We start from the raw sequence: 20,139 nt of genomic DNA, 5'->3' as shown, positions 1-20,139 counted from the left end.
CCAATTGCAACATTTAAAAGGCATCTGGATGGGTTCATGAATAGGAAGGGTTTGGAGGGACATGGACCAGGTGCTGGCAGGTGGGATTAGATTGGGTTGGGATATCTGGTCGACATGGACGATTGGACCAAAGGGTCTATTTCCGTATTGTGCATCTCTATGACTCTATGACTGTATAACTGCTGAATTCAAGTATTTTCTAATACATTCATTATATAGCTTTTATCAGATACAGCAATCATTGTAAGATTTTGCTATATACTTATATTACCTTTTACAAGAATAAAGTAAATTCCCTTAGATAAGTGACTAACATTCAAACTTAAAAATAATGACAACTTAAGTTTGACAACTTTCTGGAGAATTTTCTGAGTACATAAAGAACAAGGTGAATAAACAAGAACCAGTCGTGAACTTGATTTCCAGAGAAGCATTTGATAAAGATTATGTTACAAATGTCTACGATGTTAGGGATAATATTAGCTAGAGGGTAGGTTAACTTACAGAAGATGGAGATTTAGAATAATTTTCAGATTGGCAAACAATATCTATTGGGGTGCCACAGGGATTAGCGCTGGGATCTCAATTACCTATAATTTAGAATAATGCCTTGAAGTGACATATATATATGCATAAGCATGGCAGATAGTGGGATTTAAATTTAGTGAATACATATGAAATTAAAAGCTAGTGGTCGCCATTAAACCTCTGTCGATTGTCAGAAGAATCCACCTGATTCACCAATATCATTTCTGGAAAGGAAATCTGCTGCTGCTAATGACTGTTTTGAACAGATCAATTCGGAATCTGTTCCATTAAGCACTATAATAGTGCAACATAACATTATTGTCAATATCTTCAGTGTATAAATGGGACTTCATCTTTGCAAAGTTATATGGTGGTCATATTTACCTGTTATGGCAAGGTATATCAGTTAGGGCAAGATCAAGTTGGTCTTTGCCTCTTCTGGATTCCCTCAACACCTGTCACAATTCCAGCCTGCCAGATATTTCTTCAAAACTTGACCAGATCAATCTTGTAATAGTGATATCAAGTCAATCTTAGCAATGGACATTAAAATCCTCTGCTCAGAATACATTCTAAGACCTTGCTATCACCGGTGTCTCTTCCAACCTGTGCTCAACATGGAGGAATATATGGAGAGTATAGTAGGTGGGGTATTTTTTGCCCATGTTTGACCTGATGTCATGAAACTTCTTGGGATCATGACCAATCCAAAAGGTTAATGCTCCCAGGTCAACTCCCACCTGAGTGTATATTACTGGCCTTCTGAGGAAACTATCCTCCTTACTATATATCACTATGCCACTCCCTCCTGGCAGCAAGCAGGCCGTAAATGATGTTGGAGGAGTCTAAAACATTGGTTATAAAATGTGACTATATCAGGCTATTACTTTGTTTGCGGGATCAATTTCCTAACTTTGCAAAGGAGGCTTGTGCAAGGTCAACATGGCACAATATGCCATTGTTTTCAGTGCTTAAATTGATGTCAAGCAATCTTCCCATTTCTTTTTTTCAACTTTACTGTTAAGTTTGGAACAAATGAATGGCTTACTAGGGGCCATTTCAGAGAACATCTAATAGACAGTCATATGTTGGCCAGATTGGGTAAGAACAGATTTCTTTCCCTAAATGGTAATAGAGAATTGCATGGGATTTAACAACAATCTAGTAGTTTCATGATCGCAGTTACTCTGGCAAGCTTTTAATTCTTTATTTGTTAATTGAACTTAAAATTCACCAATGGCAGGAACAGTATTTGAATTTGTGTCCCCAGAAATTTGGCATGGGCCTCTGCATCATGAGCTGCTTTGTGTTGTTAAATAGCATATTTACCATTGATGCCTGGGCTCATGGAAACATCTACAGGTGAGAACCATAAAGCTGCTTGGGGACCTATGTAATTGTATGTTAATGATAGCTATCAACCTCAAAAAAAGGATAAAACTGGTGTATAGCAAACACTTAATACAAGACAAACTACCTCTGTCAGAATGAAGTACAGATGTGAGACTACGGACTACCGTTTTCTCTTCTCCCATAGACTTGCTACCCTGTTAAAACGAAAAAAAAAGTAAAATGAAACATCTGAGAAAACTAAGCAACATAATGTGAATAAAACCAAACAAAACAATGGTTGGGCATATACAACTACTGCCATTAGGAAAGTAATGCTAAAATTGTTTTGGTCAAATTATTCCCTTTATACTGGGCTTGCGATTGCAGATGCACAATCTAATGATAGCATTATATAACACACAATACAAAAGTTCTGCATGGAAATAGCTATTTTTTAAAAGCATTATTAAAACTTAATATTTCTGAGAAAAGACAAACTTTTTCAAAAATGTTCCTCTTGCACTTACAATAAACAGGAACATAGGAACAAGAGTAGGCCATTTAGATACTCGAACCTGTTCAACCATTCCAAGAGATCATACTGAACTGTGGCCTCGCTCCATATATTCCTTGGGCCCATATCCCTTAATATCTTTGCTTGACAAAAACTTATCTATCTCAAGTCTAAAACTAACATCCAATTGAGCTTCAACTGACATTTGTGGAAGAGAGTTCCAAACCTCTACCACTTTTTGTGAGTAGATATGCTTCCTAATATCTCTCATGAACAATCTGGCCCTAATTTTCAGACTATGCCCCTAGTTCTAGAATTACCAATTAACTGCAAATAGTTTATTTTTATCCCTGTCTTTCCCTGTTAATGTCTTAAAGACTTCGATCACATTACCCTATAATGTTCAAAAATATGTTGAAAACAGGCCTAATTTGTACAATTTCTCCTTATAAAACTTAATCCCTGAAATCCAGCTATCATTCTTGTAAACCTACATTGTGTGCCCTCCAAGACCAATACATCCTTCATAACATACAGTGCCCAGATCTGCTCTCTGTACACCAAGTGGGGTCTAACCAGGCTTTTGTATAACTGCAGCATAATTTCTGCATCCTTGCACTCCAGTCATAAATGCCTGCATTCCATTAGCCTTCTGGATTATTTTCTGCATTTGTTTGAGGCATTTTAAAGATCTATGTATTTGAATTTTTCAAACAAACTTGTCAGACTATAACCTGGTGTCATGCGAGTTTTGATCTTGTCCAACCCAGTCCAACACTGGCACCTCCACATTATGACAATGTGTTTAGACATTTAACTTTGTACCATCTAGAAAGTAATCTGATTTATCCTTTTTCAGTGCAATATGCTCAGGCTTGCTTACACTGAACTCCATCTGCTACAATTTTACCCATTCACTTAGTCTATCAATGTCCCTTTGTAATTTTATGCCGTAATCTATACTTCCATCTGACTTTGCATCAGCAAATTCAGACATACAAATTTCTATGCCATTATCCAAGGTGTTAGTAAATAATGTGATTATTTGAGGCCGTAACATAGATCTTTAAGGGACACCACCAATCACATGCTTTTAGAATACCAACATAAAGGGAAACAACATTCTGACTGTATGAGAGCAGATTCTGATTGGTGGGCAATTGATTCTGGTGGAGAACACATCAGTTAATGATGACTGAACAATTAATTGCCAAGATTTATTTAAATTTTAAGCCAGGCAGCTCAACTCTGACTAATGAAAGAATTATCCTAACAGATAAACCAGAGAATGGCTGTCACTTATTGTGCCTGTTTCAACACAACAGTATGTGTACATGTTCTTCCTACTGCAAAGAGTACAGTGTTGCATGCATTAGCATATGTTGCTTTAATTACAGCAGAACCTTGATTATCCGAAAGATATGGGCGGGTAGTATTTTGTTCAGTTAATCGAATTCTGGATAATCGAATGCCAGATGGCATAGTTTAGCCAAGCATCGGAAGCTTGCAATCTTGCCAGATAATCAGATATTCGGATAGTCAAATGCCAGATAATCGAGGTACCTCTGTACACATGTGCAAACCCCAAATTGGACATGAGCATAGTTCTTCACACAATCAAGAAATATCCAATTGCAGAATCACATCTATTGCTGAATACTAAGTTTTGTAAACATGGACTGGCTGCTGCAATCACTCTCCTTCTTGTTACATATAGTCAAAGTGACATGCTGTTTGATACAAAATGCCAGTCTTTGGGATGTGCATACTACACATCTAATGTTAAATCGGCACTGATTGTGTTGCTGTTTAACAATACTTAATAATAGTTGTTTGGTAAAATAAAAATTAAAATTAATTACAGAGTAGCAATTTGAGGACAATTTCACTGATATAGTGCATTGCTTTTAATGTGGTTAAGTATTATTGGAATATATAACCAAACAGTTCACAGATTACATTCAAAACAGACTGATGTTTGTCAAATTGCAGCAGTCATACTATTCTTAGACATTTAAATGGCTCAAAGCAGGTAACCACCTTTTAACAAAACTTTTCTAAATATAGAAGAATTATCTTGTCTCAAATTCAATTAGAATACTCACTTGAATGTGAGTCTCAGGAATCTTTTGTATAGGTCAGTAAATATAATGTTTAATCATGCAAGAAGTTTACATTATTGCAAGAATTAGATTAGTCTAAATTGTTCACCACCAGCTTTTCTTCTTACAAGAGGTTTTGCTCACTGCAGGAACCCAAATTGAATGTAGCAAAACTATCATCAGCCGCAATTAAATTATACCAAATGGACAGTTTAATTTTCTCTTCCTTTTTCTCCCTGATATTTTTGTCTCTCTCTGATAGAATGATTATCTAGCAGAATCACTGGAAAGTTTCTTGAGATCCCAGCTTGTGAACCACTATGCTGGAACAAATCACTGTGTCATTGTGGAGTGTTGAAGAAGCCTGAAGCAGGGTCCCTACTCCAAGAGAGAGTGTGCATGCATGCATGTATGTATGTTTGTCAAAACATTGATTTCCTATCCCACATTTCCTGCTATGAGACAACAAGTTTGATTGGAGGTGACAAGTTAATAAAGTGAATATTAAGATCAGAGGATTTCAAAGTAACCAGTGAAAGATGTCTTTTCAAGATCATGCTGTATTTCATTGGAACAAGATATTGGGTAAAAATAAGGAAGTCAGAACATAGTTTGACAGGGACCTAAATTGGCAAACAAAAGGGAGTTTTGGGTCACATTTGCGGTCAGAATGGAGATATTCAACAAAGTGGCTACATAACTGATTTTCATCACCCTCGTACAAAAGATTGGAGGAAGTTCAAATAATTCACTGTCTCACATGAAAGAAGCATCTGGGGCCTTGGTCAGTTGTGCAAGAAAAGACAAGTGTTGTATCACTAGCTTGAAAAGTGTGTGGGAAAGAAAAACAGCAAATGGAAGAATGGCAATAACAATCATCCTCTTAGAAGCCAAAGAGAGGAAAGATGTGGTTGGAAATGCAAATAGCAGGAACAGTTTCTCAGAAGCAGAAAAAGGGGAGCTATACTGTACTTGGATTTCCAGAAGGCATTTGACAGGGTTTCACATAAAAGGTTATTGCACAAAGTAGCTCTTATAGCAGGTAACGTACCTGCAGGGGTTGAAGACTAGCTAGCTGACAGAATCAAACAGACTGCAAAAATGGGTCTGTATCAAATTGGCAGGACATGATAAGTGGGGTCATGCAGACATCTGCATTGGACCTTCAACTTTCTACAATTTATATCAACAACTTAGATGAGGAGTTGATGTCATGGTGGGTAAATTTTCAAAAGACAAAAATATGTATGAAATTATGTTGTGAAGATAATGCAACATGAATGCAGACCAATGTAGATAGGTCATGTGAATGGGCAAAAATCTGGAGACAGAATATAATGTGGGAAGATACAAAATTGTCTACTTTGGCAAGAAGAATAAAAAAACAGAGTATGACTTAAATAGAAAACAATTTCAAAAGCCAAGGTACAGAGGAATCAAGGTGCTCTTGTGCACAAGTCACAAAAAACTGTGAAGCAAATGCACCACATAATCAGGAAGACTAATAGTATATTATTATGAGATCAACTGAATATAAAAGAAAGATTATTATTTTCAAGTATATAGGGCATTTGTGAAAGCTTCATCAGGTGGATGAAGGAGCAGCGCTCTGAAAGCTAGTATTTCCAGTTAAATCTGTTAGACTATAACCTGGTGTTGTGTGACTTTTAACTTTGTACACCTCAGTCCAACACTGGCATCTCCAAACCATACCTCAATGTGAGATTTGACTTATTTAATAATTCTATGCAGTTAAAAAATAATCTAGTTATTTCTAGGGTGTCAGAAGTTGCCAATACGGAAGAAAGTAAAATAAGCTAAGGGTCTAAAAGCCCCACTAGCAGCCTCTTATTGCTCTTTCCCATCCCAAAGTCAACTCTTCATGAAGTTCTGTTACTACTTCTCCCAAAGCCATCAGAGTTCCCTCAAATTATACTCTCTGATATGTTCTTTCACCTCACATGGTACTTATGCTAAAAGTGTGCATAATTGAGCTCTCAATAAGCAACTTATGATGGACTGTAAGATTGCTATATTATCTTACTTCCATTGATGAAACTGCTTGAAAACCTTTGCCACACTGATTCCATGATTTTGCAACTGAAGGTGTAAATTTCTTAGCAAGAGTACTTGCTCTCTTGCAGGTTGCCTCCACATCCTGATCACCACTCAAAAATAAGAATCGCTCCACCATTCCAGTCGTCCTTTTCCGCTGAAAATCAGGCAAATACATCAGATTAACAATATAAAGAAATGCTACGCACATCAATTTGACTTACTTTTGCCAAAAAATGTCACAATAGAATCAGAACATGAATCTTAAAAAGGAATTCGCCAATTTTCTTTCTTCCATCCTTGTCATAGGTTAGAAACTGGATAGAAATTAGAAGTGCTCTACTGTTCACAACTTAAACCTTGCATTTGTCAAGTAGAATGCTATATAGTATGCTATGAATTCTGAGAACCAAGTGGTGTTTATACAAAGTTTATTTCATTGGATTGGTTAGAGCTAAATTTAGATTTTAAAGGTGAAAGTACACTTTGCTATCCACAACACTAACTGAAATTTTCCTTCATGGATTATAGGTGTTTCTATCTGGCCCAACATATGTTGCCCATTCCTAGTTCTCCTTCAGAACAGCTTCTAGAACCACTGTAGTCCATTTGGTGTAGATAGATCCTCAATGGGAAAAACTTCCAGGGTTTGACCCAGCGACACTAGAAAAAGAGTCATATATTTCTGATTCAGGATCATGAGTGATTTCAAAGGGACCTATCAGATGTTGGCAATCCACATATCTGCTGCCCTTGTCCTTCAAATTGGAAGCGGCCATGGGTTTGGAAGGCCCTATCTAAGAAGCCTTAGAGAGTGGTTGCAGTGCATCTTGTAAATGGTACACACTTGTGTCATTGTGTATCAGTGTGAAGAAAGTGAATTGTGTTCGATGGGCTATCAATCAAACAGGTTGTTATGTCTTGGATGGTGTTGAGCTTCTGGAGTGTTGTTGGAGCAACATTAATCAAGGAAAATTGAGTGTATTCCATCACAATCCTGACTTACACACACAGATACATTGAGGAGTCAGGATGGAGTTATTTGCCACAGAAATCCCAATTGTAGCCACAATATTTATATGACTGGTTCAGTTTCTGGTCAATGATAACCCCCAAGTTGATATTAGGAGATTCAGATAATGCCATTAAATGTCTAGGGGTGTTGATTTAATTCCCTCATGATGGAGAGGCTCATTGTCTGGAATATAGGAAGGCATGGTGGCTCATTTAGCACTGCTGCCTCATAGCGTTAAGGATACACGTCCGATTCCAGCCTTGAGTGCTTGTCTGTGTGGAGTTTGCACATTCTTCTCGTGTCTGGGTGGGTTTCCTCCAGGTGCTCCAGTTTCCTCCCACAGTCCAAAGATGCGCAGGTTAGGTGAATTGTCCACAGTTCTCAGGGATATGTATGTTAGGTGCATCAGTCAGGGGTAAGTGTAGGGGAATGGGCCTAGGTGGGTTACTGTTCAGAGGGCCTGTTCCCACACTATAATTACATAGAATGGAATAGAATCCCTACAATGTTACTCGTCATGCTTGAACGTTATCAAGGACTTGCTGCAATTGTCAGAAGTCGCGCAACATCAGGTTATAGTCCAACACGTTTATTTGAAATCACAAGTTTTTAGAACGCTGCTCCTTCGTCAGGTGAAGTAGAGGGAAGTACAGAGGCACAGAATTTATACAGAGAGAGATAATTAAGTGTCAAAAGATAGTACAAATAGTGTGAGTTTAAATGTTAACAGATTGAATAACAAGTTTTTGCAAGTGATCAAAAGTGTCAAACGGTGTAGGTAAAGCATGAACAGTTGAACAGCAAGTGAAGGGATAACCTACAATCTGATCAATAAAGGCAGGGAGATAATTACAAAAAAAAATCAAAAATAAGATGGTGCTAGCGACAAACCAAACAGCTGGAATAACATGATAAGTATAAGAGTCTCATGATGAGAGTCTAACTAAAGTAACAAGTAATCCAAAACTGTACAAACTAATTAAAGTATAGGGATGAAGTTATCAAGATGATGATGTCAAAACAGAACAGTAAGGAAGATTTTGCAACCACATATCAATATGGTGTGTTTACATTTAGCACAACATTAACCCAAGATCACGGCAGAGGCCATCGTCAGGGGTACAGAACTTGGCTATCAGTTTCTGCTCGATGATACTGCGTTGTTATGTATCTCTAAAGCCAGTTTCGGTCAGCATCCTCCAAAGTCCATAGATTGAATGTCCTTGACTGCTGAAGTGTTCCCTAACTGGGAAGGAACATTCCTGCCTGACAATTGTCCTGCATTCATCCATTGGCAAGACCATGCAGACATGATGACAATATACCATGCCTCAGGCATCATTTGCTGCCATGTATGAGGTAGACAACATTGGTGGAGTCATGAGTACTACTGTATATGGTGGGTGCTGTTCCCACACATGATGGTAGTATCCATGTCGATGATCTGGCATGTCTTGCAGCGGTTGTCATGGCAGAGCAGTGTAGTGTTGCAGTCGCTGTTCCCTTGACAGCTGGGTAGTTTGCTGTAACCAATGGCCTGTTTGAAGTTGAGCAGATGTTTAACGGCAAGAAGTGAAGGCTCAGGGATGATCTTTGTGATGATGAGCATCTCATGACATGTTGAAGGCTGTTAAGTACATGGCATAGTTTCTCCCCTTGGGGGGAGATAAAGGGTACTCTCTCATCGTGCTCCATGTCTATCTTCTGAGGAGGTCGTTCCAGTTTTTTGCTGTGGCATGTCAGAACTGGCCATCAATGATTTGAGCACCGTATCCCATTTGGCTTCTTTAACATGCTTAGGGAGGAAGCTAGAGAAGTGAAGCTTCATGAGGTTTCTCCATGGGCTTGCGGTAGAGTGATGAACAAGGTGTCAGTCCTTGAATGTCTAAGAATGAGACCGATTCTGAAGAGTAGCCCGTGGTAAGTCTGATGGTAGGATGAAACTTGTTGATATCGTCATGCCGTCATTTCAGCAATTCCTTACCATGAGTCCAAAGGAAGAAAATGTCATCAATGCATCTAGTGTAGAGCACTGGTTGGAGGTCCTGTGCAGTGAAGAGGTCTTGCTCAAACTTGTGCATGAAAATGTTAGCTAATTAAGGTGCAAATTTGGTCACCATGGCTGCTTTGTGTGTCTGGATTAAGAGCTGGTTGTTGAAGGTAAAGATGTTGTGGTCAAGGATGAAGCAGATGACTTGTAGGATGGCATCTGGAAATTGCCAGTTGTTGGTGTTGAGTACGGAGTCTGTTGTCATGGGGGGTGCTGGTGTAGAGTGCCAAAATGTCAATTGTGACGAGGAATGTTCCTGGTTTGACTGGTCCATGGGTGCTGAGTTTCTGCAAGAAGTCTGCAGTGTCGGGACAGGATCTGGGGTTTCCTTTTACAATGCAATTCAAGATGTTTTTGATATCACCAGAGAGTTTCTTATACAAGGTCCCATTGTTTGGCATGATGGGACATCCAGGAGCATTGGCTTTATGTATCTTCAGAAGTTAGTAGAAGGCTCCAATACAAGAGATTCACAGGATGAGAGTGCATAGGATACTCTAAAGGTCTGGATCAAAGGTCTTGATCAGACTGTTGAGTTGACGTGTGTGTCCTTTCATCTGATCTACAGGTAGTGATCTGTAGTGTTCCTGTCTGACAGCTGAACAATGCGCTTCTTTGCAGCAGTCTGTTCTATTCTGTATGACAATGGCTCCTCCTTTGTCTGCTGGGTTAACGACAATTTTGCAGTTGGTTTTGAGAGCATGGATGCCAACACGTTGTGCTTGGGTGATGTTTTGGGCTATGTTGTGAGCACAGCTGATGAATGTGGTATTGACGTATCTCCTGATGACTCAGGCATACCTTTTGAGCCTAGGGCAGCTGCCCTCCGGAGAGGTCCAATGCGACTCTTTCTTCTTTGGTTGCTGCACTGCAGATCTTTCTATCGACAGGTTCTGGCTCGTTGGTTGTCTCATTGGGCTTGCTACTGACAGCTTGGAGTTTGTGGAAGAATTCCCGGAGCCTCAGTCGCCTGATGAATCTTTGTGTGTCTGCCACGAGAAACTTGACATCATCACCAGCAGTAACCAAGCCTCCTTCAGTACCACGATTGAAACCAGTACCACCGCAGAGGAGTCCATCATCAACTTGTCTGACCACACACTTCAAATCAGACTTCCAAAAATACTATATTGCATTTGTTACTAATTCCAATAATTTATTTTTTATTGCTCTGCCCAAAGGTATAAGGTCCATGAACTACTCCCACCTTTGTCTGCCGACTCTTACTGTTCATAATTCCCAGACATACTGATTCTAGTTCATAATTTCTTGAGACCAGATCTTTTTCCATAAATGACATCTTTTTTTACATTGTTCTTTATTAAGAGCTACTTTTCTCCTTTGTCTGTTTTTCTAAAATGTAAGTACCTAGGAACATTTATTTCCCAAAATTAATTTTGAAGGTATTGTAACTTGATCTTCAAATAGAGTGGGTCATTCAAATTAGCAGGACTGATTTCAAAAATAAGTTGGTAGAATGATTTCCTATCAATATTTTTGGAGCAATATATTGTGGAACCACCTAAAGATAATACTATCGTATATTGAGAGGAAGGGAGCAGGGTGAATTCATAACTTCTTAGCAAATGTTCCAATGAGAATGGGATTGTACCACTGAATTCCAAGTTAAGCTTGATTGTGACATACTGATAACCTTGCAGTCATGTCTTTGTAATGCTAATTAGATCAACTTTTTTTTATTTTACGTGGGATGTGGGCATCACTGGCAAGGACAGAATTTGTTGCCCTCAAATAGTATGGCCCAGCAAACCTGAAGGCAGCTAAGAACCAAACAGGATGCTGTAGGTCTCGGCTCATGTGTAAACCAGAATAGGCAATTATAGCAGATTTTCTCCCCTACAGGACAGTAAATCAGATGAAGTTTTACAACAAATCACAGTAACAGTAATGGACACCAAAACTGAGAATATGTTTCCTTTACAGATTTTTTATAAATGATCATTAATTGTACAGCCAGGATAGGAGAAACTGTGTAAGGAGATCAGAGTAAGAACCACAAAAGTTTCAAATTGGGACATAACCATATGTTATACAAATACAGCAGGGCAAACAAGGATGGCAATAGTCAATTCAATGCATTGGCATTAGGGAATCTTTGGAAGTCAACCTGGAGACCTGGAATAACAAAATGGGTTATATATTCAAATGTCACAACTGAAATTTGTGAATTTAAATTGTTAAGTTAATTTCTTTTAAATTAGAACAAAAGCAAGTGATACAAAGCTATTTTAAAAAATCACAACATCAGGTTATAGTCCAACCGGTTTATTTGGAAGTACAAGCTTTCGGAGTGCTGCTCCTTCATCAGGAAGCTAGTGAAGCAAGATCATAGAACAAAATTTATAGCAAAAGATCATAGTGTCATACAACTGATGTGATTTATTGAACAAACCTAGATTTCTATTAAGTTTTTCATCTTTTAGAATGGAATGCAGGTTTCGATTCATTAATATGTAAATCACAGAACTTCTTTCATGTTGCATTCCTGAGATAACTTAAGGTTTTATATGTAAAAAAAGTCTCAGCTCAGACAATGCATAAAAGGTGTGAGGTTACAGCCTGTTCGTATTCCAATCTGGAGTCATTTAGGTTCTATTTTGAAAGAAGGAATTTATAAAATGTCACATAGATTGACTGCCTACACAAAAAATTATAGGCTTTTTGAACAAAATAGAATGTATCTACAAATACAATACATGCAAGTTCGTCCCACAGACTTGTGTGCATGTGTGTGTGTGCGCGCACGCGTGCATGTAAGGGAGAGAGACAGAGTGTATATGTGTGAGAGAGGAAGTGTGTGTGTATCATGGAGTATATGCCTGTGAGAGGGTGTGCACGTGTGTGTGTGTGTGTGGGGGGGGAAGAGAAGGAGTGTGTGTGCGTGTGCGCCTGAGAGAGTGTACAGTGTATTGGGGTCACCTATAGTGCAACATGAATCCAAGGTCCCAGTTGAGGCCATCCTCATGGCTTGGCTATCAGCCTCCGCTCAGTCTCTCCGCATTGTTGCATATCCCCAAGTCCTTCAGGACAACATCGACCACAACACCATACAACCCTGCCATGGCAACCATTGCAAGGCATGAGTGTCGACATGGGCACTACCATTAAACTTGGGGACACCACCTATTGTGTATGCAGCAGGTACTCATGCGACTCGGCCAATGTTATCTATCTCATATGCAGGCAAGGATACCCCGAGGCACGGTATATTGGTGAGACGAAACAGACGCTATGATGACGGATGAATGGACACCGCATGACAAATCGCCAGACCGGGATATTCTCTCCCAGTTGGAGAACACTGCAGCAGTCAAGGACATTCGGTCTCAGGTCTTTGGGTGACCGCCCTCCAAGGCGGACTTTGGGATACGTAAAAAACAGAGTGGCTGGGCAGAGGCTGATAGCCAAGTTCAGTACCCATGAGGATGGCCTCAACCGGGACCTTGCGTTCATGTCACACTGCAGGTGACCCTAATACATTCTCTCTCTCAAACACACACTCTCACTCACATGCTCTCTCTCAGGTGCGCACACACACACTCCATTACACTCTCACATGCGCACACACACATAAGTCTACTAGGTCAATTTGCAATTGCAGAATTGTATTTGTGGATACATTCTATTTTGTTCAAAAAGCACACAATCTGTAGACAGTCAATCCAGGGACATTTTATAAATTCCTACTTTGAAAACAAAACCAAACTGACTCAAGATTGGAATACATAGAGTCTAACCTCACACCTTTAATCCATTGTCTGAGCGGAGATGTCTTTTTTTAATAGAAACCATAAGTTACCTCAGGAATGTGACTTGAACGAGATACTGGGATTTACAAATTAATGAATCGAAACCTGCAACCTAATTTAAAAGATGAAAGACTTAACAGCAATCTAGGTTTGTTCAATATATTACATCAGTTGTATGACACTATGACCTTTTGCTATAAATTCTGTGTCCTATGATTCTGCTCCTCTAGCTGCCTGACGAAGAAGCAGCACTCTGAAAGCTTGTACTTCCAAATATACCTGTTGGATTATATCCTGGTGTTGAGAGATTTTTTTTAAACTTTGTCTATCCAAGTCCAACATTGGCACTTTCACAACAAAGCTATGAGATCATCAACAGGTCCAGTCCTCCTTGATTTCACAGGATAACTGCCACCCTAATACAATTTGCCTGACAATTAACTCCAGACCAACAACAATGTGGTTAATTCATAACTGTACTCTAGAATGATCAATCAGGTCACCCAAATATACCAATCCACTACAAATAAAAAGATTAAACTGAACTGACCTAGCCATTAGACTTAAATGGCAACAAAAATCAGTAGTTCCTGCAAAGCCCATAATTTCATAACAGGTCTAATTCTACTGAATGAAGTTGGGAGGTCATGTTGCGGCTGTACAGGACATTGGTTAGGCCACTGTTGGAACATTGCGTGTAATTCTGGTCTCCTTCCTATCGGAAAGATGTTGTGAAACTTGATTCTGAAAAAATTTACAAGGATCTTGCCAGGGTTGGAGGATTTGAGCTATGGGGAGAGGCTGAACAGGCTGGGCTGTTTTCCCTGGACCGTCAGAGGATGAGGGGTGAGCTTGTAGAGGTTTACAAAATTATGAGGGGCATGGATAGGATAAATAGACAAAGTCTTTTCCCTGGGGTCACGGAATCCAGAACTAGAGGGCACAGGTTTAGGGTGAGAGGTGAAAGATACAAGAGAGGCCTATGGGGCAACTTTTTCATACAAAGGGTGGTACATGGAGGCTGGTACAATTGCAATATTTAAAAGGCATTTGGATGGGTATATGAATAGGAAGGGTTTGGAGGGATATGGACCTGGTGCTGGCAGGTGGGACTAGATTGGGTTGGGATATCTGGTCAGCATGGATGGGTTGGACCGAAGGGTCTGTTTCCATGCTGTATATCTCTACAACTCTATGACTCTATGAATGATGAGCAATGTCACAGACATCTCCAGCACTGTCCCAGGTACAGAATACATCCAACAGAGATAGAAACCAACATCATACAGTCATGAAGAAGCATCACTGGGATTTCTCAACAATGATTTCAAAATCCATTAAGTTTCAAAGTATCAGGTGAAGCATGCAAGGAAACTATCTGCTGTTTACATTCTACCACTATTTTTCAGTTGATGAATTAATACTTCTCAATATTGAAGCACTGACAATAATGCACATCACCACCAGTGGCTTAATAGCATCATCACTAATGGAGCTAAGTTTAAACGTAGTGTACACTATTTTAGCTGAAGATACCACCTTGCAGAATGGGGCGCCTGCATTTTAGACGTACTGGAAATGGATTAAGACATCCGGTAATAACCCTGGCTTTTGCGTTGATGAGGCAATCTGCACTCTTGGTGTTGGCCTGATTTTTCTTGATACACATTTCCAGTTTTTAACCACGTCCGTTTCAGTTTTGCATCAGTTCCATCACCTTGACCATCGTGTTTTGACTATTAAATCACTGGTCAATATTCCCTTGTGTGAACATGTTCCTATCATTCTCTTGGTTTTGCTCTTTTAGAAATTTCCGTCATCTCCTGTTGACAAAACTAAATTTGACACAAAGTTGGGAAACTGTTCTTCCAGAGATACGAACTGACCAGCAGAGTGTTCCCAGCATTTTCTATTTGTCTGTGCTTTGCTCGAGGTAGGAACAGTGTTAGTAACTGAGTTAACCCGCTCTCCGGCCAGTTACAGTCAGCATGGAGAACGACAGCGTTGCCCCGGGTACAGAAGACAGGCTCTCGGCTGCTTCCATTAACAGCTTATCATTTTCCATCTGCCTAACACCTGTTCCTGTAAACACCGTGCAATTAGCACATTAAAAATAAACACCCTCATACCTTCCTGGTGTTGGACATCCTATCGCTTAATCTGCTCAGGCCCACACACAGGCTTTATCCGGCAGCACCAACCGCCGAACTGCTCTGGCAGTGTGGGCGGAGTCAAAACTGCGGCTGCGTAGAGCTGCCCGACAATCTATTGCAGACAACCAGGAAGCTAGAAGGAAGTAGGAAGTTAGGCAGCATTAACGTTTTGTTTTGGCCTGGCTTGCTGTGTTCTTCCAGCATGTACAGTTGTTATTTTTTTTTAATTTACAACCTACAGTTGCAGTACTGTGCTTAATATCCACAGAATTATCCAAATTTACAGAACACTAGATGGGACAAATTCTGACATATTTCTAACCATTACAAAGCAGGAGTGATAGCAACATTTAAAAAAAAATCCTTCCATTGGCTGTGGAGAGAACGGCCTTTCCAAACTCAGGTAGTTGGAGATTGGAGAACAAATATCTGAACTCCATGTGCATGACCAAGAATTTTGCCACATAAATATTCCAAACCTGTTTCAAAAACAAAGTCATAAAGATCATATCTGAACACTCCTGTTAAATGGTTACCAACAGACACAGCTTGCAGCACAGGTCTAATGGTGGCCTTCGCACCACTTTCCTGCTTCTCACCCGTCGATTTTCACTACCTAAGAGATTAAATACTTATCTCATCGTTAAATATATTCCAAGTCCCATCCTTGAGGTATGGAATTCTAAAGATTAACAACCCATTGAGCAAAACAATTGTTCCTCAACTCTGTCTTGAAATGGGAGGTACCTTATTTTTGTTGTTTTTAAAGAGTTAACTTGGAATCTTCGGAATAGCTCCACTCACTGATATATAAATTGCTGTTTCTGGGAAGAGTTAGTCTGTTTGTTGTTAGCTAAATCATGGCCAGAAGGCATGAAGAGAAATTCCAAAGAATACTCTTCTAAATTCTCGAGTTTAAAATCTGCTGCTTTAAAAAAAATGGACATCTTGCTGGACTATAAAATGGTTTTGGCTGATCACACGATCATACTTCCAAAAGCTGCTGAATCCCCGCATTGTATAAACATTCCAGCTAAAACAAAGGACTTAAGAGACAAGCTGCTCTGCTTCTAGCCAGCTCTGGACAAAGGAAAACATTTATTATTATTTTTCTTTTTTTTTCCCCCACACTACCACCTAACCATGGTAGTGCTTATATTTTCCTCCAAAAAACATTTATTATTAACTGTTATGCTAAAATGCATGCTAATTTTTTTTGTTATTTCTTCACAATGGAAGCTAATGAGGGAGTAAAACTATGTTCAGTTTAACAACCTTCCAATTAGCCCAAGAAGATGGGGCAATTGGCTCCCTTATCACATCACTGAAATCAGGATTGATTGAATTGCTTAAATGTACAATTCTTGGATCCTAAATCAGTTAGCTACTTGACTGGAGTAAGCAGGGGTCTCGTCTGATCCAGCCCCTAATGCAGTTTTCCTGCATGGAGGAAAAACTACTGGGCTAATCTCTCTGAAGGAACTATTACTGATGAATATTATTGAGACAGTCCATACCTCTGTTAAATTGTAACTCAAGCCAAACTGATATTAATATCTCTGAATTTACCAAAACTTGTAAATTATAATAAATCTCCTTCCCTGTCCTTTCTTAATTTCCTGTGTCCTTGTGTGGTTCAATCTTAACTGCTTTCTGGGAAATTAGGAATGAACAATCAATGTTAGGTTTGCCAGTGAAATCCATGACTTGTGAATGAATTTTTTAAAAATTCTACAAATTTATGACTGGTTAACTACTTTAATACTATGTAACAGGCATTGTTGCCTAAGAAATTATAAATAAGTCTATGCAGTAGAATGCAGTGAACTAATGGTCACAAAGGGAGAATTTATGATTGCTTTACACCTCTTCAGCTCAAGACAGTGACAGATTGTTCAATGTAGCATTTTCCCTTTTAATCATGTCCCTTATATTAGACTGGCATTGTTCCCCAAACTCTGGTTTTCAGATTCTATTTTTGAAATTAACCTGCAACACAATGTTTTTAAGGTGAAATTAAGGATCCAAATCATGAAATTCCCTCTGTAGCAGTATGTGTGTCTAACCACAATGGATATTGCTGATGTTTTGGTTGCAGTCGAAAACAAGTGTCATTTTGAAGGGAATGCCATTTGTTTCTTTGCTTGCCAACTTATAGTATCTTATTTCTGTTTTATGTGGTTGGTAGTTATTGCTCACATGAGTTCAATCCTCCTGCTTTGATTTGATTTATTGTAGTCACATGTACCTACGTACAGTGAAAAGGTTTTTTTTTGCGAGCAGTATAGGCAGATCATAGCAAACAAGGACATACAGATGATAGGATGCTTAGACAGAGTGAAGCATACAGGTTACACTGCACAGTAAGTGTGCAAAGCATGATCAACATTAGAAAGATGAATATTATTGAGACAGTCCATTCACCAGTCTAATAACTGCAGGGAGGAAGCTGTTCCAGAACCTATTGATGCATGTGTTCAAGCTTCTGTATCTTCTGGCCGACAGAAGACATTGTTGAAGAACTGGCTGCGCCTCAGTGCAATACATGCACAGTCAATGGCACCAAGTCAGTTACGTTTCCAGGCATGGATTGCAACGGTTCAAGAAGGCAGCTCATCATCACCTTTGACAGGGCAACTCGGGGTGGACAATAAATACTGGCCCAGCCACAAATACTCACATCCTACAAGTGAATTAAAAATCAAATATATAGTTTAATAGCAAAATATTCACTTATACAGTTGTAGTAAGATGTCTTTACTTTTTATTCTCCATTCTCCTTGCAATAAATGTCAATATTCTTAAACTTTTGTGCTTCATGTACAGGTTACCAGACTCTATTTTAATAATATTCTGCAACAAAGAATATGAAACAATAATTTTCTACCCTTTCTGCCAAAGTGGACAATCTCACATATTCCTCAAAAAAACTCTAGTAGCCAATTTTCACCACCATAGGTATTCAATTAATGGCAAACCCTAAGGATAGGGGGTTAGGAAAAACTACCTCCCTGCTATTTTCTCCTCTGATCAACCCCACCAAATCCTGACAGCAACTCCTCCACACAAACCATCAGATGGGTGACACTCCATCACTTAGATTAATTTCCACTTTTCATGTCCTCCTCAGAACTTACTTTCATACCTATGATTATTGTTGCTGCAACATAAACTCTGTACAATTTAATATTGATTGTAAATAGTTGGAACCCCCTTACTTGTTTTGTATAGTGCCAGTTTTGCAAGCTAAAAATCACCCACTTGTCTTGACTCTCTGTTCCTGGAATCAAAAACCTGTTGAAGGTATAAGGGAAAAAATTTTTAACTGTTAAGATGACATGCATTTAGGTATGGATGGAGACTTAAAGCCCCAAAATGTAATGTGTCATGTCATGAATTTGTGAAGGTTCACTTTTGGTTTTAAAATGGGCAGTTTTAAAGGACTTTCAGTCTCAGAATAAAAGGTCAGTTGCTTAGTTCTGAGATGTGGAGAAATTTCTTAAAAGAACTGTAAATCTTTAGAAATTCTTTGCATTACCAAGCTGCAAATGTTTAGATGAGTATATGCAAGATTGAGATTGATAGATTTTTGGCAAGTAAAGAAATTAGGGATACTGCAGGATGTAGAGTTGAGGTAGAAGATTAGACATGCTCATGTTAAATAATGGGAAATGCTAACAGGGTCTAATTAGCTACTCCATCATATTTGTCATTAAGAGATATTGAACAGATGGACCTATTACCATTGCAGTGTAGAACAGTGAAAAGATATCTAACTGAAACATACAAGATCTTGAGGGGATGTGAGAGTGTTGATATCAGGAGTGTGTTTCATCATATGTGGGAGCCTAAAACTAGAAGACAATATTAAGAATAAGTGGTCTTCCTTTCAAGATAGAGCTGAGGAGAATAATTCCTTTTCAGCAGGTTGTCAGAATTATCTTCCACAGGAAGCTGTAGAGACTGGGTCACTGGATATGTTCAAGACTGAGTTGACAAAGGCATCAGATGTTACTTCAGAGGGGGAACCAGAAAGGAAAGTGGAGTTCATAACACAATTAGATTAGCCATAATCCTATTGACTGATGGAGCATGCCGAAAGAGCTAAGTGACCTATTGCTGCTCCTAAATCCTATGCTGTCATAATAACTATGACTGTAACTACGCATCTTGACTTTAACAGTCAATGCATAAATTTTCTTAAGTATTTATAGAACATAGAAAAGTACAGCACAGTACAGGCCCTTTGGCCCATGATGTTGTGCCGAGATTTGATCCCAATGTAAAATATAGTAATTTAACCTACGCACCCCTCAACTCACTGCTATCCACGTGCATGTCCAGCAGTCACTTAAATGTCCCCAATTTATACTCTTGCAGGATCAAAAAACAAGAGTACAGTAGGAATGCTACTATAATAAAACTACTGATGAGGAAGCCATAGCTACAGACATGCCCAGGTAAGTGGCTGTTCACAACATTTCTTCTCAGGATGGTTTTCTGCCCCTTGACAAGTAATTTCTAACTTCTTGGAAGTCAACTCGCCCTTCATAGTTTTAATAAGCTTGATCTCTACTTTTCTGCTGCCAGTCTTCACTGGAGAAATACAACAGCAAACTT

General features: G+C 39.1%; 1 protein-coding gene across 5 annotated transcripts in view; it reads right to left on the bottom strand.

The window, feature by feature from the left end:
• Window positions 1-15,646, bottom strand: part of spidr (scaffold protein involved in DNA repair) — a 267,753-nt gene extending 252,107 nt beyond the window's left edge. Inside the window, exons 1-3 of one of the 5 annotated variants that reach the window (XM_043688286.1) lie at window positions 15,496-15,646; window positions 6,521-6,688; window positions 2,006-2,075 (exon numbers count right to left, since the gene is read on the bottom strand). In XM_043688286.1, coding sequence (XP_043544221.1) covers window positions 2,006-2,075; window positions 6,521-6,688; window positions 15,496-15,513 — 256 coding nt within the window. In that variant the 5' untranslated portion in view covers window positions 15,514-15,646. The remainder of the gene's footprint in view (window positions 1-2,005; window positions 2,076-6,520; window positions 6,689-15,495) is intronic. The other 4 variants (XM_043688285.1, XM_043688287.1, XM_043688289.1 and 1 more) reach the window with 4 other exon arrangements.
• Between the last annotated feature and the right edge of the window lie 4,493 nt (window positions 15,647-20,139).

This window comes from Chiloscyllium plagiosum, chromosome 4, assembly GCF_004010195.1.
Source record: "Chiloscyllium plagiosum isolate BGI_BamShark_2017 chromosome 4, ASM401019v2, whole genome shotgun sequence".
Lineage (NCBI taxonomy): Eukaryota > Metazoa > Chordata > Chondrichthyes > Orectolobiformes > Hemiscylliidae > Chiloscyllium > Chiloscyllium plagiosum.
Note: the sequence above shows the minus strand (reverse complement) of the source record. Positions and strands in the feature narration are given on the sequence as shown.